Raw genomic sequence first — 21,953 nt, forward strand, 5'->3', positions numbered from 1 at the left:
GTGTTCATTCATTTAGGCTGTAAGTCATTTGCATATAACCCCGAAAAAAGAATCCGGGGACGTTCACCTTCTATCTGGCTGGTAGATAGGTAAACGTTACACCCCCCTCCCTCCCCCCCCCGGAGAAAATAGTCTGGAAAAAACATAGAAGTCATGACATTTAAACCAATTCTAGGGTTTTGCGTGGTCGGGCGATAACAGCTCATGCTTGCTAAACTAAAAAGTCTCGAACTCGAACCCCTGGGTTAAATCGCTGGGTATAGCGAACCATCTAGGAGAGAAAACTCCAAACAGCTGATGATTTTAGTTTGTTCTTAAAAAAAGAAACGCAGTCTGAAATCTGATTTAAACGGGACAATTTGCGCATAACATGTCGACACATTATTTATTTATGTTGGATGTAATCTCATCCCATATTAGAGTTAAGAATAAAGAAGAGGAAGAACAAATCATTTTTAGACTACCAGTTATTATACACTGTACTGTTATAAATCACTGTCTCTTTAACGATTGTTATTTCACTGCTTAACAGATAATTGTTTTTAGAAAACATTTTTAAAGAAGTGCGGTTGTGGGTATTTGTAATTTTACAGCAACATACTAAGGTTAGAAAAGCCAGTTACAAGTAAAGAAGCATGGATCTTACTCAATACTTTCCAACACTTTTAATGGCTAGTTAGCGAAATTTGTCAACAAAGCAGTTGTCCCGCTTTATACCAGTAAAGCAGCAATATTGTCATATAAAATAAGGGCTTGAGTTTAGGATCACTTTGTATTGCAGAGTTATTAAAAATTAAATATCGTTCTAATTTTTGGGGTTTTAGTTTTTTTTTTAAAGAACACATTTTATAAAAACACATCCGAACATAGCAATACAACCAAGACAAATTTTTACTTGGTTGTGTTGATATGTTTAGATGTGTTTTTATAAAGCATGACATACATAGCTTTATAATATGAAAACGTGTTACAATATTTAAGGAACAGATAAATAGAGGTACATTTTATTCACGTAACAAAAAAATAATAATTAAATCTCCGCAAGATATTTCCAAAACTAAAATATAATCATCGGTTTATGTATATATTTTTTTGTTTAATCACTAGTGTTGAATGTATTGTAAATATCCGCCATGTTTATTTGTATCTGTGTCGATGTTAGCGTCCCTACACCCAGGTGTTTTCTTTTGTATTCGTGGTGTCATCGTCTTCACGGGTCAATGGTTACGTCATCAATCTGACGTGAGCACATGTTGGACTGACCGTTTAAAATCAATCAAGCCAGGTGGATGTGGTATACGGACAGTGTATTGTAAGTAATGGCATCCGTCTGATATTTGTACACCACCTTCCACCCCATAGAATCACATGTCTTACGGAACGTTTACTAAAATAACAAAACACTAATTCTGCCATCCCAACCCTACCGCACTCCCCCCCCCCAAAAAAAACAACAAACAGCCAAATATAACGTAATATATTGAGCTAAAATTAAAATAATTTTAAAATTCGTTGCTTTAAAGTCAAAATATTTGTTACTTGACGTTTGGGGGGAGCAAGGGTTATGTTTGTGTGGGAGGATAGGGTTATGTTTGTGTGTGATTCTGTGTGTTAGGATAGGTTTATGTTTGTGTGAGTCTGTGTGGGATGATAGGTTTATGTTTGTGTGTGAGTCTGTGTGGGAGGTTAGGGTTATGTATTTGTAAGTCTGTGTGGGATGATAGGGTTATGTTTGTGTGATTCTGTGTGGGAGGATAGAGTTACGTTTGTGTGTGAGTCTGTGTGGGATGATAGGGCTATGTTTGTGTGTGAGTCTGTGTGGGAGGATTGGGTTATGTTTGTGTGGGAGGATAGGGTTATGTTTGTGTGGGAGGATAGGGTTATGTTTGTGTGGGAGGATAGGGTTATGTTTGTGTGGAAGGATTGGGTTATATTTGTGTGTCAGTTTGTGAGGAGCATGGGGACATTTGTGTGTGTGAGTACATTAGTGGCATGGGATTATATTTGTGAGTGAGGTGGCTTAGGGTAAAGTTTGTGTTAGAGTGAGTACGAAGGTTAGTGCTGTAAAAAAATGACAATAATCGCGTTGTCTTTATGGACATTTTATAAAACTGGTCACATTAAATAACGTAGTTTTTTTAACTAAAATTTACAGATTAATTAACATGATCATCTGATATTTTGTTTGTTTATTAAATCAGTTTAATCAAAAAGGGATAACAAGGGTTGGAGCCGTGTTAAGACCTTGGTTAGGAGTTCGGATTAAAAATATTAAGCTTAAAGTTGACTTTACCGTTTTTTTTTTCTAAAAAAAATCGTGATTTACGTCATTTCATGACGTATTTCGTGCATTAAAACAACCACATATGTATTGGTCAATGAAGATTTTCTTTCGAGTTCTGACATCTTCTTTGATCTAGCGGTTAGTTACCTTCCTATTGTGTAGAATTTGCCGGCTGTGCTTTGAAGAAAGGTGCTGGACATGAGGCGTGGGCGTCTCTGATTGACCGCTGGCAGGTGGTAATGATGAGCTAAGCGTGTCACCTCGCGACACGGTTGACTGCACAAACCAACCACGTGACCTTACCTCCGTGGATTGGTGGGAGGAGCTTGATGCCAAATATGCAAATGAGTTAATGCTTATAGATCTGATAGTGATATATTATACGTGTAACGTCTACAACTGTTCAATTTATTTCTGAAATTAACTTGGATTACCTTCACAGTTAACTACACTGACCGTTGGTCAGTTCTGAAGAATTGTCCCCCCTTTTCTGGTAAGTTGTAATTTTATTTTAGTTTCTGCTAGTGCAGACAATGCCACACATGGTTGTCATTATATTAATTATTGACTAATTATGAAGCTAATCTATAAAACATTGCTCTATAGTTCCAAATGTCGAAACATATTTTAGCCTCATGAATTATTTTGAATTAGTGCTAATTGAGTATGCTTTACCTCATATAACACAATTGCGACACTCACATTTCCGTTTAGATTAAATTATACACACATTCATATACTATTTAAAATCAGTAAAACGTACACGAGGTATTAAATAAAGGCGATCTATATTATGACAATACTGCGCAAGACAGATGAATCCATTACAACAAGAATATAAACTTTAACAGCTCTTCTTAGTCCTTACTAACACCAGAAAATTTCACACTTACAATAAATTTTTCACTCATTTTATAATACAATGTACACGGTAACAGAAAACAAATCTTATAAATGTTAACACATTTCGCTGCGGCAACATTTTATACAACATACATACATTTATAAAATATTTTTAACATTAGAAAAAGATAAAAATTAAAAAAAATAAGACAACTGCACGCTTAAATATTTTAACAGGCGTTAGACGCTTTGTTTAAATACATTTCGATCATCATATAAAGAGTGCTTTATACATTAAATTTATAAGTCTATTTTTTTATAAAGGAATAAACTTCTTTTATTTTTAGAATACCAGAACAAAATATAATCTGTAATAGCGTTGTTAAACCTTGAAGTGAAATCTGAATAAACAAACTTTCCTTCAACGATGGCACAATCTCTCGTATGGCGCCCATGGGATTTTCAACACACGGATACAAATCTCAGCCCTGTTGGTTCTGATGACGCCTCACCCCTCCCAGAAAGCTGCGAAATCTCGCCAATTGCTGGAAGTTGCAAGAACTCTTTAGATAGTAATAGCCAATCCTCGCCAACACAGGTAACCTCTAGCTCCTCACCAGACTCTGGAAGCTGTGAAACCACATCTTTGACGAGAAGTGGCGAGAGTTCACCATCATCTAGCAGCGGTGTTCATTCATCCATGTCAGGATGTGAACACAACTCACCTGAATCTAGTTCCTACAACAAACATTACCAGGAACCACAAAGATTCTCGTCTACAGCTTCAACTGCTGTACCAAGATCCTCACATTTTAATCAAATAGCTAATAATGACACTGCATCCAGATATATTCACTTCAATCAGATACCTGGTCATAACACATTACCAAGATTTCCTCTCTACAACCTATTACCAGTTCCTGCCTCCACTTTTCAACATTTCCCATTACATTACAGACCAGCTATTCTCCCACCATTTTGCCCAGCCACCACCAGACCAATCTACCAGCCACCAACCAACTTATATTCTAATTTCATGCCACCCCCTGCATCTTTTATACCTGACTTTAGGAATCTTCATTTACTACAGTCTGTTGCTTGCAATGCTCAACCATTGTATCCCCTACCTAGTTCTACTCCACCCAACCACATACCATGTCCTACTCCATCCAATCACATGCCACAATATACCAGGTCTATACAGGTTGATGAGCCATTAGATCTCAAATCCACTGGTTTAGTCAAGCAAGAAATTAATGATTCTAACATTAATGAAGTCCAACATCAAATACCTTACCCATCAAACAATGGACATCAACAGTTTGACATTCATATCAACACATCGTATCACCAGCTGCTCAAGAAAGAAATTGTTGCAGACGAAGAAGCAACAATTTTATACGATGACAGGCCTCAAGTTACGAAATCTGAGGAAGATGAAGATGATTTTATAATAGACGTGGTGACCTGCGACGAGAACCAGACGGCAATGGATGATTTACCTGACTCAAAGATAATTGATAATATACCTGAGGATGTAGCTGAGCAGAAGATAATTCAGGATACACCTGATCAGAAGATAAATGAACACAATGCTATCCGGCTGACCCCTGTATATGAAGTTCCTGTTGTTACCTACGAGAAAAATACAAGACCTATTCCTGACATGATGACAGTTGAGCATGTTGCTATCAAGACACGTGAAAGCCATGAAGACAAGAATAAAGCTGATGAATATGTTGACAACACCATTATTGATGGTCATGTTGATCAAAAGGAAACTCAGTATCATACAGACAATATGGCCGTAATTATTCAAGCAAGAAAAAGAAAGGGAGAAGGTTCTGGAAACAAATGCTCAACTACAAAAAAAGCTAAGAAAGATAACTCAGCAAAAAGAGAGAAAGTGATGCCCTATGGTGACCATGAACTTCATAAACTAAACATAACATTTGATTCAACAAACAAGGAGAGATTTTGTGATGAAAAGGGAAATTACATTGTAGGTTGAATCTTTTCGCTTAATTATTGCATTTTTTCTTCTGTTTTTCTCTTTTTCATAACTGCAGCGTAATCCACTTTTTTTAAAAAATATTCTAAAATAATTAAAATATTTGTGTGTTGTTTATTTTCACCAGATTACAAAATTACCAGAAGATCAGGATTCAAAGCAGGAACTCAAAACTGCACTAAGTGATCTTTTTGCCAACAGTAATTTACTCAAAATACCTGAACAACTGAAGGACAATCTTCAAATTCTTTGTTATTTCCCTTACATGAACCATTTACTCAGTGTAGGTTTATTTTCTCTATACAATCATTTATTGAAAACCGAACTTTTTAAAGAATTAAATCGCCAAATGTAATTTCTCTATACATGTATTTATTAAAAATCTAACTTTATAAAGAATGTAAATGGCATTTTTAATTTCTCTATATTTTTATTTATTGAAAACCTAACTTTTTAAAGAATTTAAACCGCCAAGTTGAACATTTGAAAACATAAAATATAACATCAACTTGTCTCTCTACAGCTTCACCAAGACGGTGTAGACATCCAGACTTTGACTTTTTCCTCCAACGGTTTTTGTTTCCAGAACCCACAGCTGGCAGCTCTTGGAGAGGAACAGTTTATTCATCTTTTAGACTCCATGTATCAAACTGATGGTAGGTTGTTGTAGACAATTTAAAAATTATTAAGAACAAATGTATTAACAGAATAAAATTATTTTGTAAAATCGGAAATAAATGATATTGCCTTAGTAGATTTATTTTAATAACCGTTTACTTTCAGGTGAAGGTTTAATGCACTGCTGTGTACCAAGAGCTGTTGATGACGGTGCCTTGTGTGGTCACGTGACCAACGAACGCGGTAAAATGAGACGTCACTGCAAGGTCCACTTCCCCCATAAGAAATGGGTGTGTTGCTTCTGTAGAGCCCAGATGTTCGACACAACAGACATGGACAGACATACAGCCTTACATACAGGTAGGAATAGGTTTCTTACGAATATATCAAAACAATTTTAGTGATCTTATATTATAAAATATTATAAATAAGCCATGTAGAAAATAGTTATTCAGATGTATAAGAAGTTATTGATTTTTTTAAAACACAACGTAGAGAAACAAAATATTAATTCAATATACGGTTTGTTTATTATTTTCTCATGTCTCTGTTCCAGGTTTAAAGCCTTACACCTGTACCCAGTGTGGCACACAATATGCCCAGAAGATTTCTCTCGTCTCACACGTCAGGAGACACCACAGTTAAAAGTTACAAGACACCACAGTTAAAGGTGTCCAAACACCACAGTTAAAGGTGTCAAGACACTACAGTTAAAGGTGTCCAAACATCACAGTTAAAGGTGTCCAAACATCACAGTTAAAGGTGTCCAAACACCACAGTTAAAGGTGTCCAAACATCACAGTTAAAGATGTCCAGACACCACAGTTAAAGATGTCCAGACACCACAGTTAGAGGTGACCAGACACCTTATCTAATCGTGGACAAATACCTGAGTCATTACAGAGTTGGATTAAAAAAAAATGTTCTATTGTTAAAGCTGTTAAAATGTTCCAGATTTTTGGCATTGACATCTAATTAGCCTTCAACATGGTAATATAATAATAATGAACTTTAATTTTGGACTTAATTTGACTCTTTAAAAGTAAATGTGCATACATTTTTTTTTAATTTTACATTTAGAATCCCATGAAAGTTACACTTTAGTTGTTCTTTCAGTTTGATTTTTTTTTTAAAACGGTTTCTATATTGTCTCCGACCCATGTGGTACTTTCTACAACTATGTATGGAAAATATTTTGCTTACAATTATGCCATGAATACAATGATGTTATTTTGATGTTGTTCTTAGAATACTTTTTTTTAACTCCAGTGTAAAGTATTGGGTTAATTTTATATAATAATCAAGTGATGAAAAGTTTACAATATATTGATGAATAAACTAATGTCATTGTGGTGATATTTTAAACATACTTATTATTATTATACTGTATATTGTAAAGATGCAACTGTGAGGTCATTTTTAAGGCTGTAATATATTTTTGATTTTTCTGAAGAAGTTACCAAATGGCTAATTGAATGAAAGCTTTTTTTTTTATAAATACGAATATTTTGTTATGTCACGTCTACACTTAACAAATAAAAATTCAATACATTTTTCGAGGTTTTGTCTTTATGATTAACACATGTCAAATGAATAGTTTACAGTTTGGTGTGATTAAAATTATGGTTCCAATACTGAAATAAAAAAAATACCAATATTAATAACTGCAAAATATGCAAATATTTTTTAAAAATCATTCAGTAAACAACATTGAGTAAAATATTTATAAACCGTTTGAGTTAAAGAACATTATTTTAATATTGGAATGGAAACGAAATTCCTTAAGCGTTAAGTAATTATGTGAACTTGATATGATTCACTATCGTTTTCTATCAATATAAAAGTAAAATGCGAGGGTCGAAAAAACATTGTTGAAATAACAATTTCTTTATTGTTAAGCAATTGAAAACGACAGTTGAATTACATTTTTTTTACTTGATAATGTCTTTTTTGGCTGCTATTCAAAATAAATTAAAATAGATACCTGTCCTATACAGATTCTAACAAAAAAAAATATTGTTTTGTATGCAAAGTTGAAACATTTAGTTAAATACTAGACTTACCCGTCATACCTTGGATGTGGGTTTCTTTTGAATTGTATGAAAGAAACTCTTCACGCAAACCACTTAGATTAGACAAAATTGGCTTTTTAAATTCAATGTTTACTAGAGAATCTTTTAAGCCCCCTCCCCCCTCCTCAACTCAAAAGAATTTCTTCATCGACACTCTATAATAAAATTACCGCCTAATTAATGTGTCTAATTCTTCGGGTAGTGGCTAAGCGCAAAACCAGTGTTTCTTTCAGACTTTTTCCTCCCAGGAGGGAGGAATTTTTCTAATCTAAAACAAGTGTTTAGCGTGCAGTTTTTTTCATGCGTCTCTTCCGGTAGGGGCGAAGCCCCGCCCAGATTCTTCCTTTAGTTTGTATGATCTACAAATGCGTCTAGTATTTATTTCAGGCTTTTTCCTCCCCGGAGAGGGGTGGGGGTACTTAAAATTTTCGGGGGCGGGTGTAGAATTTTCGGGGAGGAGGCGGATACTGGAAAAGTATATAATTATATTTCGTTGAATGGGACGGTAGACATGTTTTGGAGTATGTGTGGGGGGGGGGGGAGGGGGGGGGGAGGGGGTTGGTTTTTGTTTAGAGAAAAGAGACAGCACTATCAACCTAGCACCCGTTGTAGCCTTCCTCAATGGGCCATTTTTCTCGTGTTTGAACTTACATGTAGGCTACGTCTTTATTTTATTTTAAAATCACAAACCTAGGCCTAACGTCTACAGTGCAGTGCCTTTAGTACCTAGTGTTTACATTTTGAATATTTTCTTTGTTGAAATCATAGTTTCTTCCAGGCATCTCTTCGGGGGGTCTACTCCTCCGAACGAGATGGAATTGATATAGTAAACATACACTTTAACTAGTTCAACTACTTCGTCACATGATGGTATGTTCTAACTTCCAAAACACAATTTATACTGGACATACATTTTTCTGTTAATTATTTTGCTATTACTTCCCATTAAAGACGTCACAATTATAAGGGAGACAAAGCCATTCTAGTGTTAATTATTAGCCGCGTAAAAGATCATATAAAACAAACATGAACCAAAGTATTACGCCTAACATGTAAATCAAACTAAATATTTATGAAATAATAATTTGAAAGAGATATAAAAAATGTTCAGAATAGTAGGTGTTGTTGTTTAAAGATGTTGTATTTATAGAGTCTGAAAATTTGTTTTAATGTGTTTACATTTTTCATAGACATGCGAATAAGTTCAATTGACGGTGCTACATTGATCTTTAGTTACTTTGTTTATTACTTTTAATTGTAAACAATTCAAAATAAAAGAGGAAACGTCTATATTTGTGATGTTGGGTTGATAGATGACTATGGTTCCTTGAAAAAAAATATGACAATTGATTGTTATAAAAACTCAATTGTTGTAAGGACGCTGAAATTGATATAGATACACATTATTATTGCAGATATGTACACTACATATATAACGTGTGACTGGTAATACACATATAGTTAAGTTATCTGGAAAATCATGAATGGCATCATACTTAAGTGTAAGGTAATGTATGCCATGATATGTAAATGTAGACCAATGTGTGACACGTTATATAATAGTACGCTGATATGTCGGACGTTACTTAACCGGGATCGCCTTTTCTTAATCGTATGTAGCTTGGCATAAAGTGTAAAATCAAACACAAGTACAATTGAAAACATGCTGTAATATTTCTTTATTTGCACATAATCAATCATCTACACTCTTGTACCCTGCTATTCTCTACTTTGACTGTCTCGCCTATCTCGTAATAATCCTCGGTCTAATCTGACTACACCATTGTGTTGTCTGCTTCAAACGACAGTTTCAATAAATTATTAAGGATTGTATTAACATAAACTCTGCCATATGGAACTAACACACAACTTTATATAGAGCCACACTTGAACTGCTCCCAAAATAGTACTATATATCATACATACATATTTTCTATTTAGTTTATTTATTTAAATGTGTCTAAATGTTAGTAAAATGGCTACCACCAATTTACAAAGCACAATAGTGATTATAGTAAGTTAAGTCTTCTTTACCGTTAGTCATTTTAAGCAATGTAAGTATTATATTGTATTATTTTTTCTTCTGTAAGTTTTAGTAGGGGAAATAATTACATATTTAATTAACAAAGCACGTACATTAAATACATTGGAAACAAATTAAATGAAAACACACATATGCTTTTATAAGTATAAACAAAAGCAATGTATAGTAAACATGCTTAATTAAAAATTATTATAGATCGCCTTTGTTTTCTATTTAATATATATATGTAATTGAAACAAAAACACATTCATGATGTATGTTACCTATTTTAAAGACTTGAGATAAAGTCGACTAAATAGTACTCTTCTCATCGCTAAAAATAGGGTTTTTTCCTGAGAATTTTTACTAGATCTATACATATAACTGAGGGTCGGCAACATGTGGCTAGTGCAGGGGTCGGCAACCTGCGGCTCGCGAGCCGCATGCGGCTCTTTTGGTGTCAAGATGCGGCTCTTCAGCTCCATGCATAAGTATTAATAATTTTTATATTTTATTTTTAAAACTCAAAAATTCTTTTTTTTTTTAAACTTATAGTAATAAATATAAACAATAAACACTCGTGGAGTATTAAAATGTTTAGTTACTCCCTATTTCACTGTACTTCCTATTTATTTGTCCATCCCAAATTGAAACATTAAACTTCATGGTAGATATCATAAAGTAACTAAAGCTAAATGTACAACTGCAATGAAAAGAAAACCCAGCCTATAACTTGCTTGAAGAATTGGAAAATTACTTAATTTCGAAAAATATTAAAAAATATCATGATGAAACCGATGCTACTATTAACATGAATCACATCAGCATTACTATAAACATAATGACGGATTGGTTTACTGAGATATTTGAGCAATTCAAAACAAATGCAAGTACTCGGACGTTCTTAATAGATTCTCTTAACACAAAAACAAATGAGATTAACTGTGAGGAATTTGGAATTGATGCTTGCTCGCATCAAGTGGAATTGCAGGATATAAAAACCAAGCATTTTTGGAGTGGTAAGTTCACAGATCTACGGAGCAAGTTAGGAGAGTTTGAGGTCCAGTAAAACATGCACGAATCGCTGCATAAGTAGACAGCTCTAAAAGAAATGCCACAAGTTGAGGCACTATTATGTGACGCATGGAAATAGTCTTCCAGGATGCTACAGTGAGATGAATAAACCGGTAGTGATCTCCCCTAAACGTTCTCGAATATTCTTATATAAAACAACAGGGGATGGTAACTGGGGATATAGTTATGATTTTTAATCCATTTTAAATACTTAAACTTTTAAAAATAGAATAGAATCTCATAAAAAAAAAAGATTGCGCACCAAGCAAACGCCGAATAAAAACGCGTATAATAGTGCGCAATATTATTAGTACTTTAAAAATTTACATTAGTTTTTTGAGAAATCGGAAGTAGCGTAAATTACTACTTCCAGTCAACGGAAATTACTAAAAATTTAACAGAAGGTAGAGAATTAGATCTTTTACTTACATGTGAAATTTCATTTATCTATCTGAAATAGTACTCAAGTTATAGGCTTTTGAAAAATTCAAAGTAGGAAAAGTACCACTTCCGGTTATCGGAAATCGCTCAAAAGTTGATACGTATCTACGATTTTGATAAAATACTTATATATGAAATTTCATCAACCTAGCTGCAACGGTACTCAAGTTATCGTGTTTACACACGGACAGACACACACACAGACACACACACAGACATACGGACAAGATTGCAAAATTATGTTTTTCCGTATCAGTGAGGTGTAAAACGTCGAGATTTGTAAAAATCTCGATTTTTTTTTTTGCACGATTACAATACTTTCTCTATACTACGTATATACGAGAAAGTAAAAAGGTGGCATTTGGAGTGCTGAAGATCTTCGAGTCAACATATTCATGCGTGCAAGCGTTTTCTTGCATGAATATAATAAAAAGTATAGAAGCCATCTAACAAGTAAAAAAGTTTTAAAAAAACCACGTTTTCTGATTGAACTAAAAAGTAGAAAATAAATCCTATACATCACAATAATGCAAGCGATCACTCTACTATAAGCGATGAAAAACGTGGGGCGCCGAAGTAAAAGTTTTTTATCGGTCATTGTTAACCCATATTATCCCAAGGTCTCACATTTTTATAATTTTTTGATATGGTTTAGCTTTTGGGCACTGAATGAAGGAATGACTATGGATTTTTTTTTTTTAAATCAATACTTTTTTAAATATCGATTTTTTAAAAAACGCCCCATAAATGGGACGCTAGCAACGAACGGCCCCATGTACATTTATTGAAAAATAAAATCATTTATCACGAAATATGGCTATTCACGCAAAAATTAAGCTGTATACTGATTTTATATTGTTAGGCCATTGATTACATTGTTTAGGACAGCTAAAAATACTGATAATGATCTATTGGTTTAGCCATACCATGGTCTAAAATGCAGAAATTATGTTCAAAATCTAGTTTTCTTTCAATCTAGCATCCATCAAAGTGAATAACACTTGGAAATAAGTAAAGATGTGACTGGTACATCTAATTATACACACATGATCACAAATATTGTTATTATTCATCGAAACTGTAATTTAATCAAATATAAATAATTGATTTTTTGGCGGGCGTACTTGAAATTTTCAGGTGTGGGGACTTAAATTTTAGGGGGAGGGTGGACATTGGTAAAAGTATGTTTTGTACATAAATTCCATTTTGTTCTGAGGGCAGAGCCCATCACCCCCTCTCCTCTGAAATGATACCTGAAAGAAACTCTGCCCTCAGTGAATTTGCAAAAGATGACCCGGTCCAGTCCCAGATGTCATCCAGCCATCTTCTCTTTTGTTACCCTCGCCATTCCTCCCCTCCCTCACAGGCGTACATTAGGACATCAGACATCTTATTTCTAGGGCACGGATCCGTCTCTGGGGGCTTGTATTGAGTGTTCATGGCTCTCATCTATGTATGCACCTCACTATGCGAACAGCTCCCAATCTAACACCAGGAATCTCCTTAAAAAGTTAACAAAGTAATACTGGTATGGGGAACCTTGGAGGGAATATTATTGAGGCATGACAACTGTACACAGCTAATTCACATTTCTGCTATATGTAGCTTGAGCTCTCTTATATGAAGAGAGTTAACCAACCCCCATTACTGAATCATTTCACCTAAATTGTGGCCATTGTTATTATTCTGGTTTGTTATAATTTTAATATCACGCGCTAGTAAATTTACAGCAATACTAAATTATTTTGTATTCAATGGTATTAAATACTTCAGTAAGTGTAATTCTGAAAACTTAAAAATAAAATGTAAGTTTTTCAATATTTGCAATTTTTTAATACAATAATATATAAGAAAATATAGCTCAAGGTCATAATTAAATATCTATAAATACTACTTAATACCCCGAAGTCAACAGTTAACAAAGTCAACACTGGTTTTACCATAAATAACCATTTAACATAAATATTTGCATATGTGTTTCTCGCTAGTGTCCAATAAATGGGACGTTTGTGTAACAATCTACATGGGGCCATTCGTTGCTAGCGTCCCACTTATGGGACGCTTGTTGTACACTTGATATAACGAAGTAGTAAAAAATATTGTTATTCTTAAATTTTTATCAGATAGAAATATGGTACTGTTACAAGTTTCAAATGTATTTTGCACTTAAAATGTTAATATTTTAAAAGATATGCATTTTCCTGTGCGCATGTTTTCTTTTTTCCGCCATTTTGACAAGTCTTGCAAATCCGGCACTATAACATTTTGTAACTATTGTAAATATTAAATAGTTATATAATTTGATTAATGATTTTATATTTCTTGCAGAGCTAGCTAAAATACCTTAATATTTTTGTGCGAAACATGGGAATGTTTTTATATGAATAAATATTATTTCATATGGAAAGCTATTTATTTTAAATTATATATATATATATATATATATATATATATATATATATATATATATATATAATATAATCATAATCAAATATCATATTATTGAAACAGAAATGTTAGTGGCTCTTTAGAACTGAGAAATTGTGTTAATTTGTAACTTTTGGCTCTTCCATCTCAAAAGGTTGCCGACCCCTGGGCTAGTGACCCGCGTGCGGCTCTTTCGATGTCAATATGCGCCTCTTCAGCTATAATCACTAATATCAATATTTACATTATTTTCATTTTCATAAATTATATAAAAAATTATACTGTAAAGAAACACAAGCTTAAACAGAAGAAAAAAAAAACTCATCAGAGAACAGTGAGAACATGTGCAATAGAAAGTATACGGACAGCCGCTTGGGCACCAGGCCCACATCCGTGCTGGGGACAGACACGTGACAACAACTCCAAGTGCTGACTTTTTCGGATATCGTTAAATGGGAAATGTTATTTTTTATTCAGAATGCATTTCCCTATCAGTCAGTAATCATTAATTTGACGTGTGTGACGTAGTTTTTTTAGTTATTAGCTTCCTACGGTTGAGCCGAGTACAGGACGGTGGGGTACGACTTTACCCTGCGTCCATTGGGGTGGAAGATAAGAAGCCTGGTGAGAACCAAAGGACATAAGCGACGGATACACGGTAATCAAACATATACCCAAGCCAGTTAGTTTGAGATAGCCGTGCCGAGGCCTGCCTGGCTAATGGGAGACACCTCCTGAGCCGGTGATGTCCGAAAAGAAAAAAAAAAGTTAACTGCTTCTAAAAAGCGGATAAGGAGAGTACTTTATTATTGTTTTTATTTATTACTAATTATATTACTCTGGCGAAACAAGCGTTATGTTTTTATTTGAATGAATATTATATATATATATAAAGATATATTTTAAATAACAAGTCAAATTTATTTAGTAATCCTAACAAAACAATAAATATTGAAATAAAAAAAAAATGTTAGTGGAACTTTAAAACCTGGGAAATTTTTAAAATTGTAACTTTTCGCTCTTCCATCTCAAAAGGTTGCCGATCCCTGGACAAAACCATTACGAACTCAATAACAGTAAATATCTGGTACCACAATTGTTGCCGTTGGTGTCTCAAAGTAAGATTACAATATAAGGGTTCTTTTAAGTGTGTATAAACTAAACTAAATATAGCGGCCGGATGAAGGACATAATATACACTTTTTTTTTTTTAAAACCGATACAATAAATTAGAGCAACATTGCATTAACGTGCATGCTGTTACACTTTTACTTTTGGAAACAATTTTAAAAAATATTAGAATAACAATAAAATGTGTTATGAAACGTGAGTTGTTACATAAACACTGATATCCTAATTTTATATTTGACTTTAATTACACAATTGCCATGTAATCACTCATACGACATACTCAAGATAATCGTCTTACCCTACAACGTATTTTACAAATATCTAGCAATTAAACGACAACTCAACTGTTTTATTTAATACTTAGTGAGTTTACATTTGTGTCGGCTTAGAAGAAATTAAGTAAGGGAATTGAACGAAATGGATCAATTCAATGTTTCCCCTCGTGTTCATTCCTGTTTTATAGAGATAAGTTAGATCAGTTATCACATTGAAATATTCACTTATACTAGATCACACGGGTCACCAACAAAAGCCCACGGGTCACCACAATTATATTACGGGTCACTCACTGTAGAATGTGTAAAAAAAGCCATTTTGTTTGTCCTTGGGCATTTAGATATACAAAATACTTTAAAAGTAACTTAAAATAACTATACCGTATTCGTTTCTTTTTTTTTTAATTTTGAATATGTATAAATGTTGTCAATACAACTTGAGTATAATGAATGTTTAGCTTATTATTATATTTTAACTGATTTATGGAGATAATGGTATGAAGCATCTGTTCGTGTTTGTGTGTATTAGCTCATGTGCTTTATTTTGAGAAAAAAGAATCGGACCTAATCGGAAAAGGATAGTTAAATTAAAATGACATCAATTGTCATAAATATATATGTTTTTAATTATTTAAATATATGTGGAATAAATGCACATGTGTAGGCCTATTCAAACATTCTATTTGTATAAAACACATGTGTGGACAAACCACATCTTAGCAATGACAATGTGGAAAAAAAAAACATAACATCGTTAGCTACAAACAACTTATAGTCAAAGTCCATGTGTTCAAATCGCCTGTAGCTGGATAACCCATATCTATAAGCAACTTATTGTCAAAGCATCAAGACTATATTTTTTGACATAACCAAAGACCTATTTGTTAATTTTTAAAAAATGCAGGTCTTGTTAAAATGTTAAATTTTCTTTTGAAGAAATGCATCAATGCTGATAACCCACCAGCTGTTTAATTTTGGTATTTTAAATGTGTATTATACTGTTACATATACATGAGTTCAGACATGAGTTTATTTAAAACAATACAAATAAGTATTAAACAAGTAATTACATTTTACTGTACCCTAATATTTCAGGGCAGATAACGCGTACGTTATTTTCTTTGCCAACCTTATACAATAGCAATCACAACTAGAGCACTAACAATGTACCTAACTACGTGACAATGATCAAGGGGGAGTATAATTAATATATACGTATATACACATTACAGTTTTTAATTGCGAACTACATTTTGGTTTCTTAAAATACATCAGTACTTATTAAAAAAAAAGAAAATATATTTCATATTTTAAACTAAATAAAAACACGTGTACATAGTATTGTTTAATTTGTGTTTGATGTTGTCGTTTCATTGGTAGCAAATAGTTATTAATTGTATATATTTTTATAATAAGTTGTTATTTACGTAATTAGTTATGATTTATTTTATTAATATTATTTAGCGTTCAAAAATAACTGATGATTTAATTACGATACATTTTTGTTTTCCAAAAATGAACGGGGCAATTAGTCCACTCAGGTCAGATGGGTTACCTGACTCCGTACATAACCCATAGCAGATAGTACACTTTGATCTTAGTCAAAATATCGAGAAGAGAATCGGTGCAATAAGTAACTCGACTACTTCGACCACTAATTTAAATGACAGTTTCAATAACTTGATTCATGAGTGTATCAACATAATACCTGCCATATTTAACACATGCACAACTTTAAATTGAGCTACATTTGACCATCTCTTTTAGTAACGCATACTTATCTTACATTGTTACATAGTTTATATATTAGTTTATGTTAAATGTATTCATATGATTCGATACAATACGATATATTTTTTTTTATTTGTTTCATTTTACAGATGCTGATATTTACCAATATTTTTTTCTTGTTTGGTTATTGTGCAAGGGAAGTAATTAACTATAACATAGACTATTTGTTAAACAAAAAAAAACAAAAAAAAAAAAAAAAACACTTACATATTTTTTCTTAAAATTACAACTATATTCTACAATAAAGTGTTTCAAATAATATACAAAAAAGTAATGGATGTGTCTTTGTTTTATGTTTAAAATGTTATTGTAATTGCAAACAGCAGCACAATAGTATTATTTTTACTCATTTGAACGACAAGCGAGAATATCACACAATCTATGGTTTTAGTAAAGTATCCCTATTCTATTAAAAGAAATATATATTGAGAACAGAAAACTTTCTTTGAATTACAAATAATAATGTACATCTACATTGTTATCCTTTAATGTTTTTGTGATGTGTGTTGTTTTGCTTTACTATTAAAAGTAGAACCCATAATGTGTTGAGCTGTATGCATATCAATTTTCGCTTACAAAAGAGTACCAGATATATAACGGATCGTCTATACATGACGACATATCTGGAGAGAGAAGGGGATAGACGAGGAGGGATTGATGATGATAGAGAGAAAAAGAAATCAAACGTTATTGCAGTAAAAACTAGAAAATGAGTTTTAATTGTATTTGCGTTGTCAAGAAAATCGAGCTTAATTAAAAATATGAAACATTAAATTAAATTAACGCCCTTTTACTGTAATTTTGAGGGTGGTGTTTGGTAAAATGAGGTGTGATATAATTTTAGGGGAGGAGGAAGCACCTTAACCATTACCTCAACCAAGGCAGAAATTGCGTATCACCAAATTTTTAGAAATATTTTTAGTTTGGTTTAATCACCAATGTAAATGTCAACTTCAGTGATGATTTCATTAATTGGAAACTGCAACAGAGTGACTATTTCACAATGTAAAGTCTTCTAGTCAACTCTCTCTGTCAGGGTGAGCATGTCTCAATGTAAAGTATTCTATTCAAATTTCAAAACCATTGTTAGTTAGGTTGTACATATGGAAATATATTACACCGTAACACAGCCATACATATGTTAACGTGTTATGCAGGCTGTACTTATGTCACCATAACCTAGACGTCTATATTCATACATATAATGACACCCTAACACAGCCGTACGTAGGTAAATATTTTATACTCCCTAATACACGAGGACAGAATAGCTATAAATATGTATTTTCACTATACATCGACAATTAACTTTAATTCTTTTGATCAAAGTGTGAACTCAAAAGCGTGTTTTGTTTAAAATTAGTAACATTAAAAACACAGTTACTTCACTTGGAAAATTCTATAATCCACGCATTTTGTTTCAGTAGATATATGGCACGGTACAACAAAATGCTTTACTTTGTTTAGTTGCTTAACATAATTAATTAATATTTTTTTGTAATGCTCCAAAGTCAATGTAATCATTGCTACAATCATTTTAATAAGATAAAAATGTGTATGGTCTACTATTACTATTATCTATAATTAAAATAAAATAAATCTATTAATACTTTCTTATATTTATTAGAGTTTGCAACTATTAATTAGTGTAAAAATTGACTGCGTATCTTAGTCTGTGTTTAATCTACTAGTTCTATATTGTGAACCAATTCATTTAAACGAGACACGTAACCTAACGTCGAACCCAGTAGAAACAAGAAACCGTCAGTAAAACATACAGACACATATTATTTAAATCAATTACTAATTTTCATTCTTAACTCTAGAATAGAGTTTAGTTATCTTAAATCTAAAATCGTGTCTCTATGATCAAATCTATCAAATTCAGACTTAACATATTTCTACAGTCTATTTATCGCTTGTATTTGAAACAACAAACAGTTATATTATTACAGTTATCGACAAAAGCTAAAAAAGCACAAGTAAACATTATGCATAGACGGTTTCATTGATGCGCTATGCAAATGCAAAATATAAGTGCGAAGTTTAAGTGGGCTTCACTCTAAGCCTTAAAGTATTTCACGCTGTTCTTATACAAGTAAACATTTTGAATAGTTGGTAGGATGTTTGGTTAAATTGTAAACAGTACCCATACAAGAATATCAACTTGATGTTTGACTAAAGGCCGGGACGCGTTGTCAGCCTCTCGACTACTTCGTCACATGGTGGTATGTTCTAACTTCCAATACACAATTAATATTGGACACGCATCTTTATTTTAATTATTTTGCTATTACTTCCCATTATACACCCTCATCATTATAAATTGTCCCTTTTCAATAAAAAGACAATACATATACATTATCTCATTATATTTAAGAAACAAAAAAATAATGACTTATGAGACCATTAAGCACGTCTACCGCCCCTATAGCGGTAACATATTTATATAGAAAATATGCTTTTATCAATGTCAACCCACCCCTTAAAAAGTCTGAAAGAAACACTCTACATGCAAACCACTTTTAAGATTAAATAAATGCATTAGGTAGTATTGTTGGTGTCTTTTTTATTGAATATCAATAACGTCATTATTGTTGTGGTATTTTATTTATTTACTCTAGAATCAAGAAACTCATTTTTCTTTTCGTGTAGCTTTGAAAGAAATACTGTGGTGAAGGAGAAATAAAAGTCAACGTCAGTCGGACGTGACAACTCACATCACCAGATAGGCCGAACTCGTGAGACGATGGGTGACTGTGACAGACCTGTACTACAGACACGGACACGATCTTAGGAACCTTGTAGCGACAGTTTAAACTTTAAAGACTGGTCTAAGGGAGACAATAACTAAAATATATACGCTTTACACTAGGTTAGGTCACTGCCCTTGTTTCCTCGGCAGCAATACATAATGCACTAGACATATTAGTATATAATTCGACCAATAATAAAAGTTGTAACAGGTATGCTAACATAAATGTTAGCCATATTTTATTTAACTTTAAACATTATATGGTCTTTAACGACAACAGATGTAACAGTGACATAATATTTTAGGGGGACTGTTAAAAAAAGTGTTTATATTGATGTCGATTATTCATCAAGTAAATGTTACCTTTTCAAAAATTAAACGGCTAATGTTTACATGTATCGTGCTGTTGCCCATGTGCCTTGTGTTGTCTTAACATTAATTAGACTACATGTTGTTGTTTCTCTATAAACCAAATGTTCATACACATTATAGAGCTGATTTTCAAGGAAAACGTTGTTTTTTTTTTTATATTAGAAAAATAAATGGTGTCGTTGTGCATTATTGGCTACTTATTTGATATAGATATATTGTAATAGGGAAAGTTTACAAAATATGAATGGACTGATTCTAAAAGTGCTTACATAATTTTTAGTGTGTGAGTAGAAATGTAAAACAAATCTTTGGTTGGTTGAGTGTTGTAGGTTTGACTCGTTTCAGTATATTTGGATGAGTTGTTGGTATTTTTAAAAAAAAAAATGTTCTGTGCTTTTGGCAGTTTTGGTTTTTTTTTTCTTGTGTAGTCAAACTGTAATATTTTTAATGTATGGTAATTTTTAAAGCAGAACAGGGCCTTATTATAAAAAATATATTATACCATATTTTTTTTTCCATCTGTGAAATTGATTCGTTAATGAATTGTGTGGTCTGGTCAGTGACGTAACGACCCATTCCTTCACACGGGTCGACCTGTCAATTTGTTGACACCCCCATCCCTTCACGTGAGATGTAAATATCGTTATCAACATTTGTCAGTTTTAATTTGGTGTTACACAATGAATGTGGAAAACAATTCAATATTTCCGAATAGCCAAATGGCTGTCTATTTTCTTAATTTTGACTGTATGTCATATCAACTCTAGTTGGCGCACCCACATGGGTCGGCGCCCCAAGACATCGCCCAACCTACCCTCCCTTTGTTACGCCACTAGGTCAGGCCAGCCCTATGTTTAAGGGCTAGTGCTTTTATTTAAAAAAAATGTGTTTCACATACATATCGTACACCTCAGAAATATAACTCGACAAATCCGAACAACGTTCCCCTATGTCAAAAATATTGTAATAAACATTTAAGTGTATCGGTTTAATGTTAGACCTATTATCCACACTGAACTATATAGTGAAATATGCGTTTACCCAATTGTTGCATGAACATAATGGTCTATTTAGATAAATGTTACTTTTCACGTAACGGTAACATTATATACACACTATAAACGAAATAATAGTACTTAAATATTGACAATGAGTATTTAAAGTTTGCTTTTTATCCCTTTTCTTTAATGATGTTAAGGGAAATAACCGGTTGCTAAATTGTTATGCCGAATTGATAATAGTAATAACATTTTTACAAAAGCCAGTTTTGGTTTTTTTAAAATGTTAATATTTATAGTTCTTCAAAACATACATTAAAAAAAAAGATTGGGTACAATTACTTTTACAATCATTGTGTAGGCCTATTAAAAAAAAACATTTTATACTAGTCTATAGATTATTTGACAACAGAAAAAAAAAAACTGTTCTCTGACTAATATTACGCCATCCTGCGAATAACACAATTACATTATCTTCTGAAGCTGTTTTCGATCTAGATTAATCCAGATCAAAACATTATTTATAGTTAATATTTGTAGTTCTTCAAAACATACATTACTTTTACAATCAATGTGTAGGCCTATTAAGATCAAAACATTATTCATTTACTATCATTGAAACTTACTTTAAGAACAGACATCAACCTTTTTGTTTTCAAGCCTAGCCCCTTTTTGATGTCAACTAAAATAACGTGTTGTCGCCATAAACTACCTTCTTTAGACAGTCTATGGGAAATGAATGTGGAAATACCACGAAACTCAAGAAAGTATTATTATCCTCCCCTACTTACTGAACATAATATAACTAGTTTCAAATGATTGCTTATACACGGAATTT

At 32.7% G+C, this 21,953-nt stretch overlaps 1 protein-coding gene across 1 annotated transcript in view; it reads left to right on the forward strand.

The window, feature by feature from the left end:
* The first annotated feature begins 10,692 nt into the window (after nucleotides 1–10,692).
* Nucleotides 10,693–21,953, forward strand: part of LOC131945046 (uncharacterized) — a 33,402-nt gene continuing 22,141 nt past the window's right edge. The window contains exon 1 of the mRNA XM_059306032.1: nucleotides 10,693–10,916. Coding sequence (XP_059162015.1) covers nucleotides 10,693–10,916 — 224 coding nt within the window. The remainder of the gene's footprint in view (nucleotides 10,917–21,953) is intronic.

Source organism: Physella acuta, unplaced genomic scaffold (genome assembly GCF_028476545.2).
Source record: "Physella acuta isolate Inbredline_101_S28 unplaced genomic scaffold, ASM2847654v3 ptg000520l, whole genome shotgun sequence".
In the NCBI taxonomy this organism is placed as follows: domain Eukaryota; kingdom Metazoa; phylum Mollusca; class Gastropoda; family Physidae; genus Physella; species Physella acuta.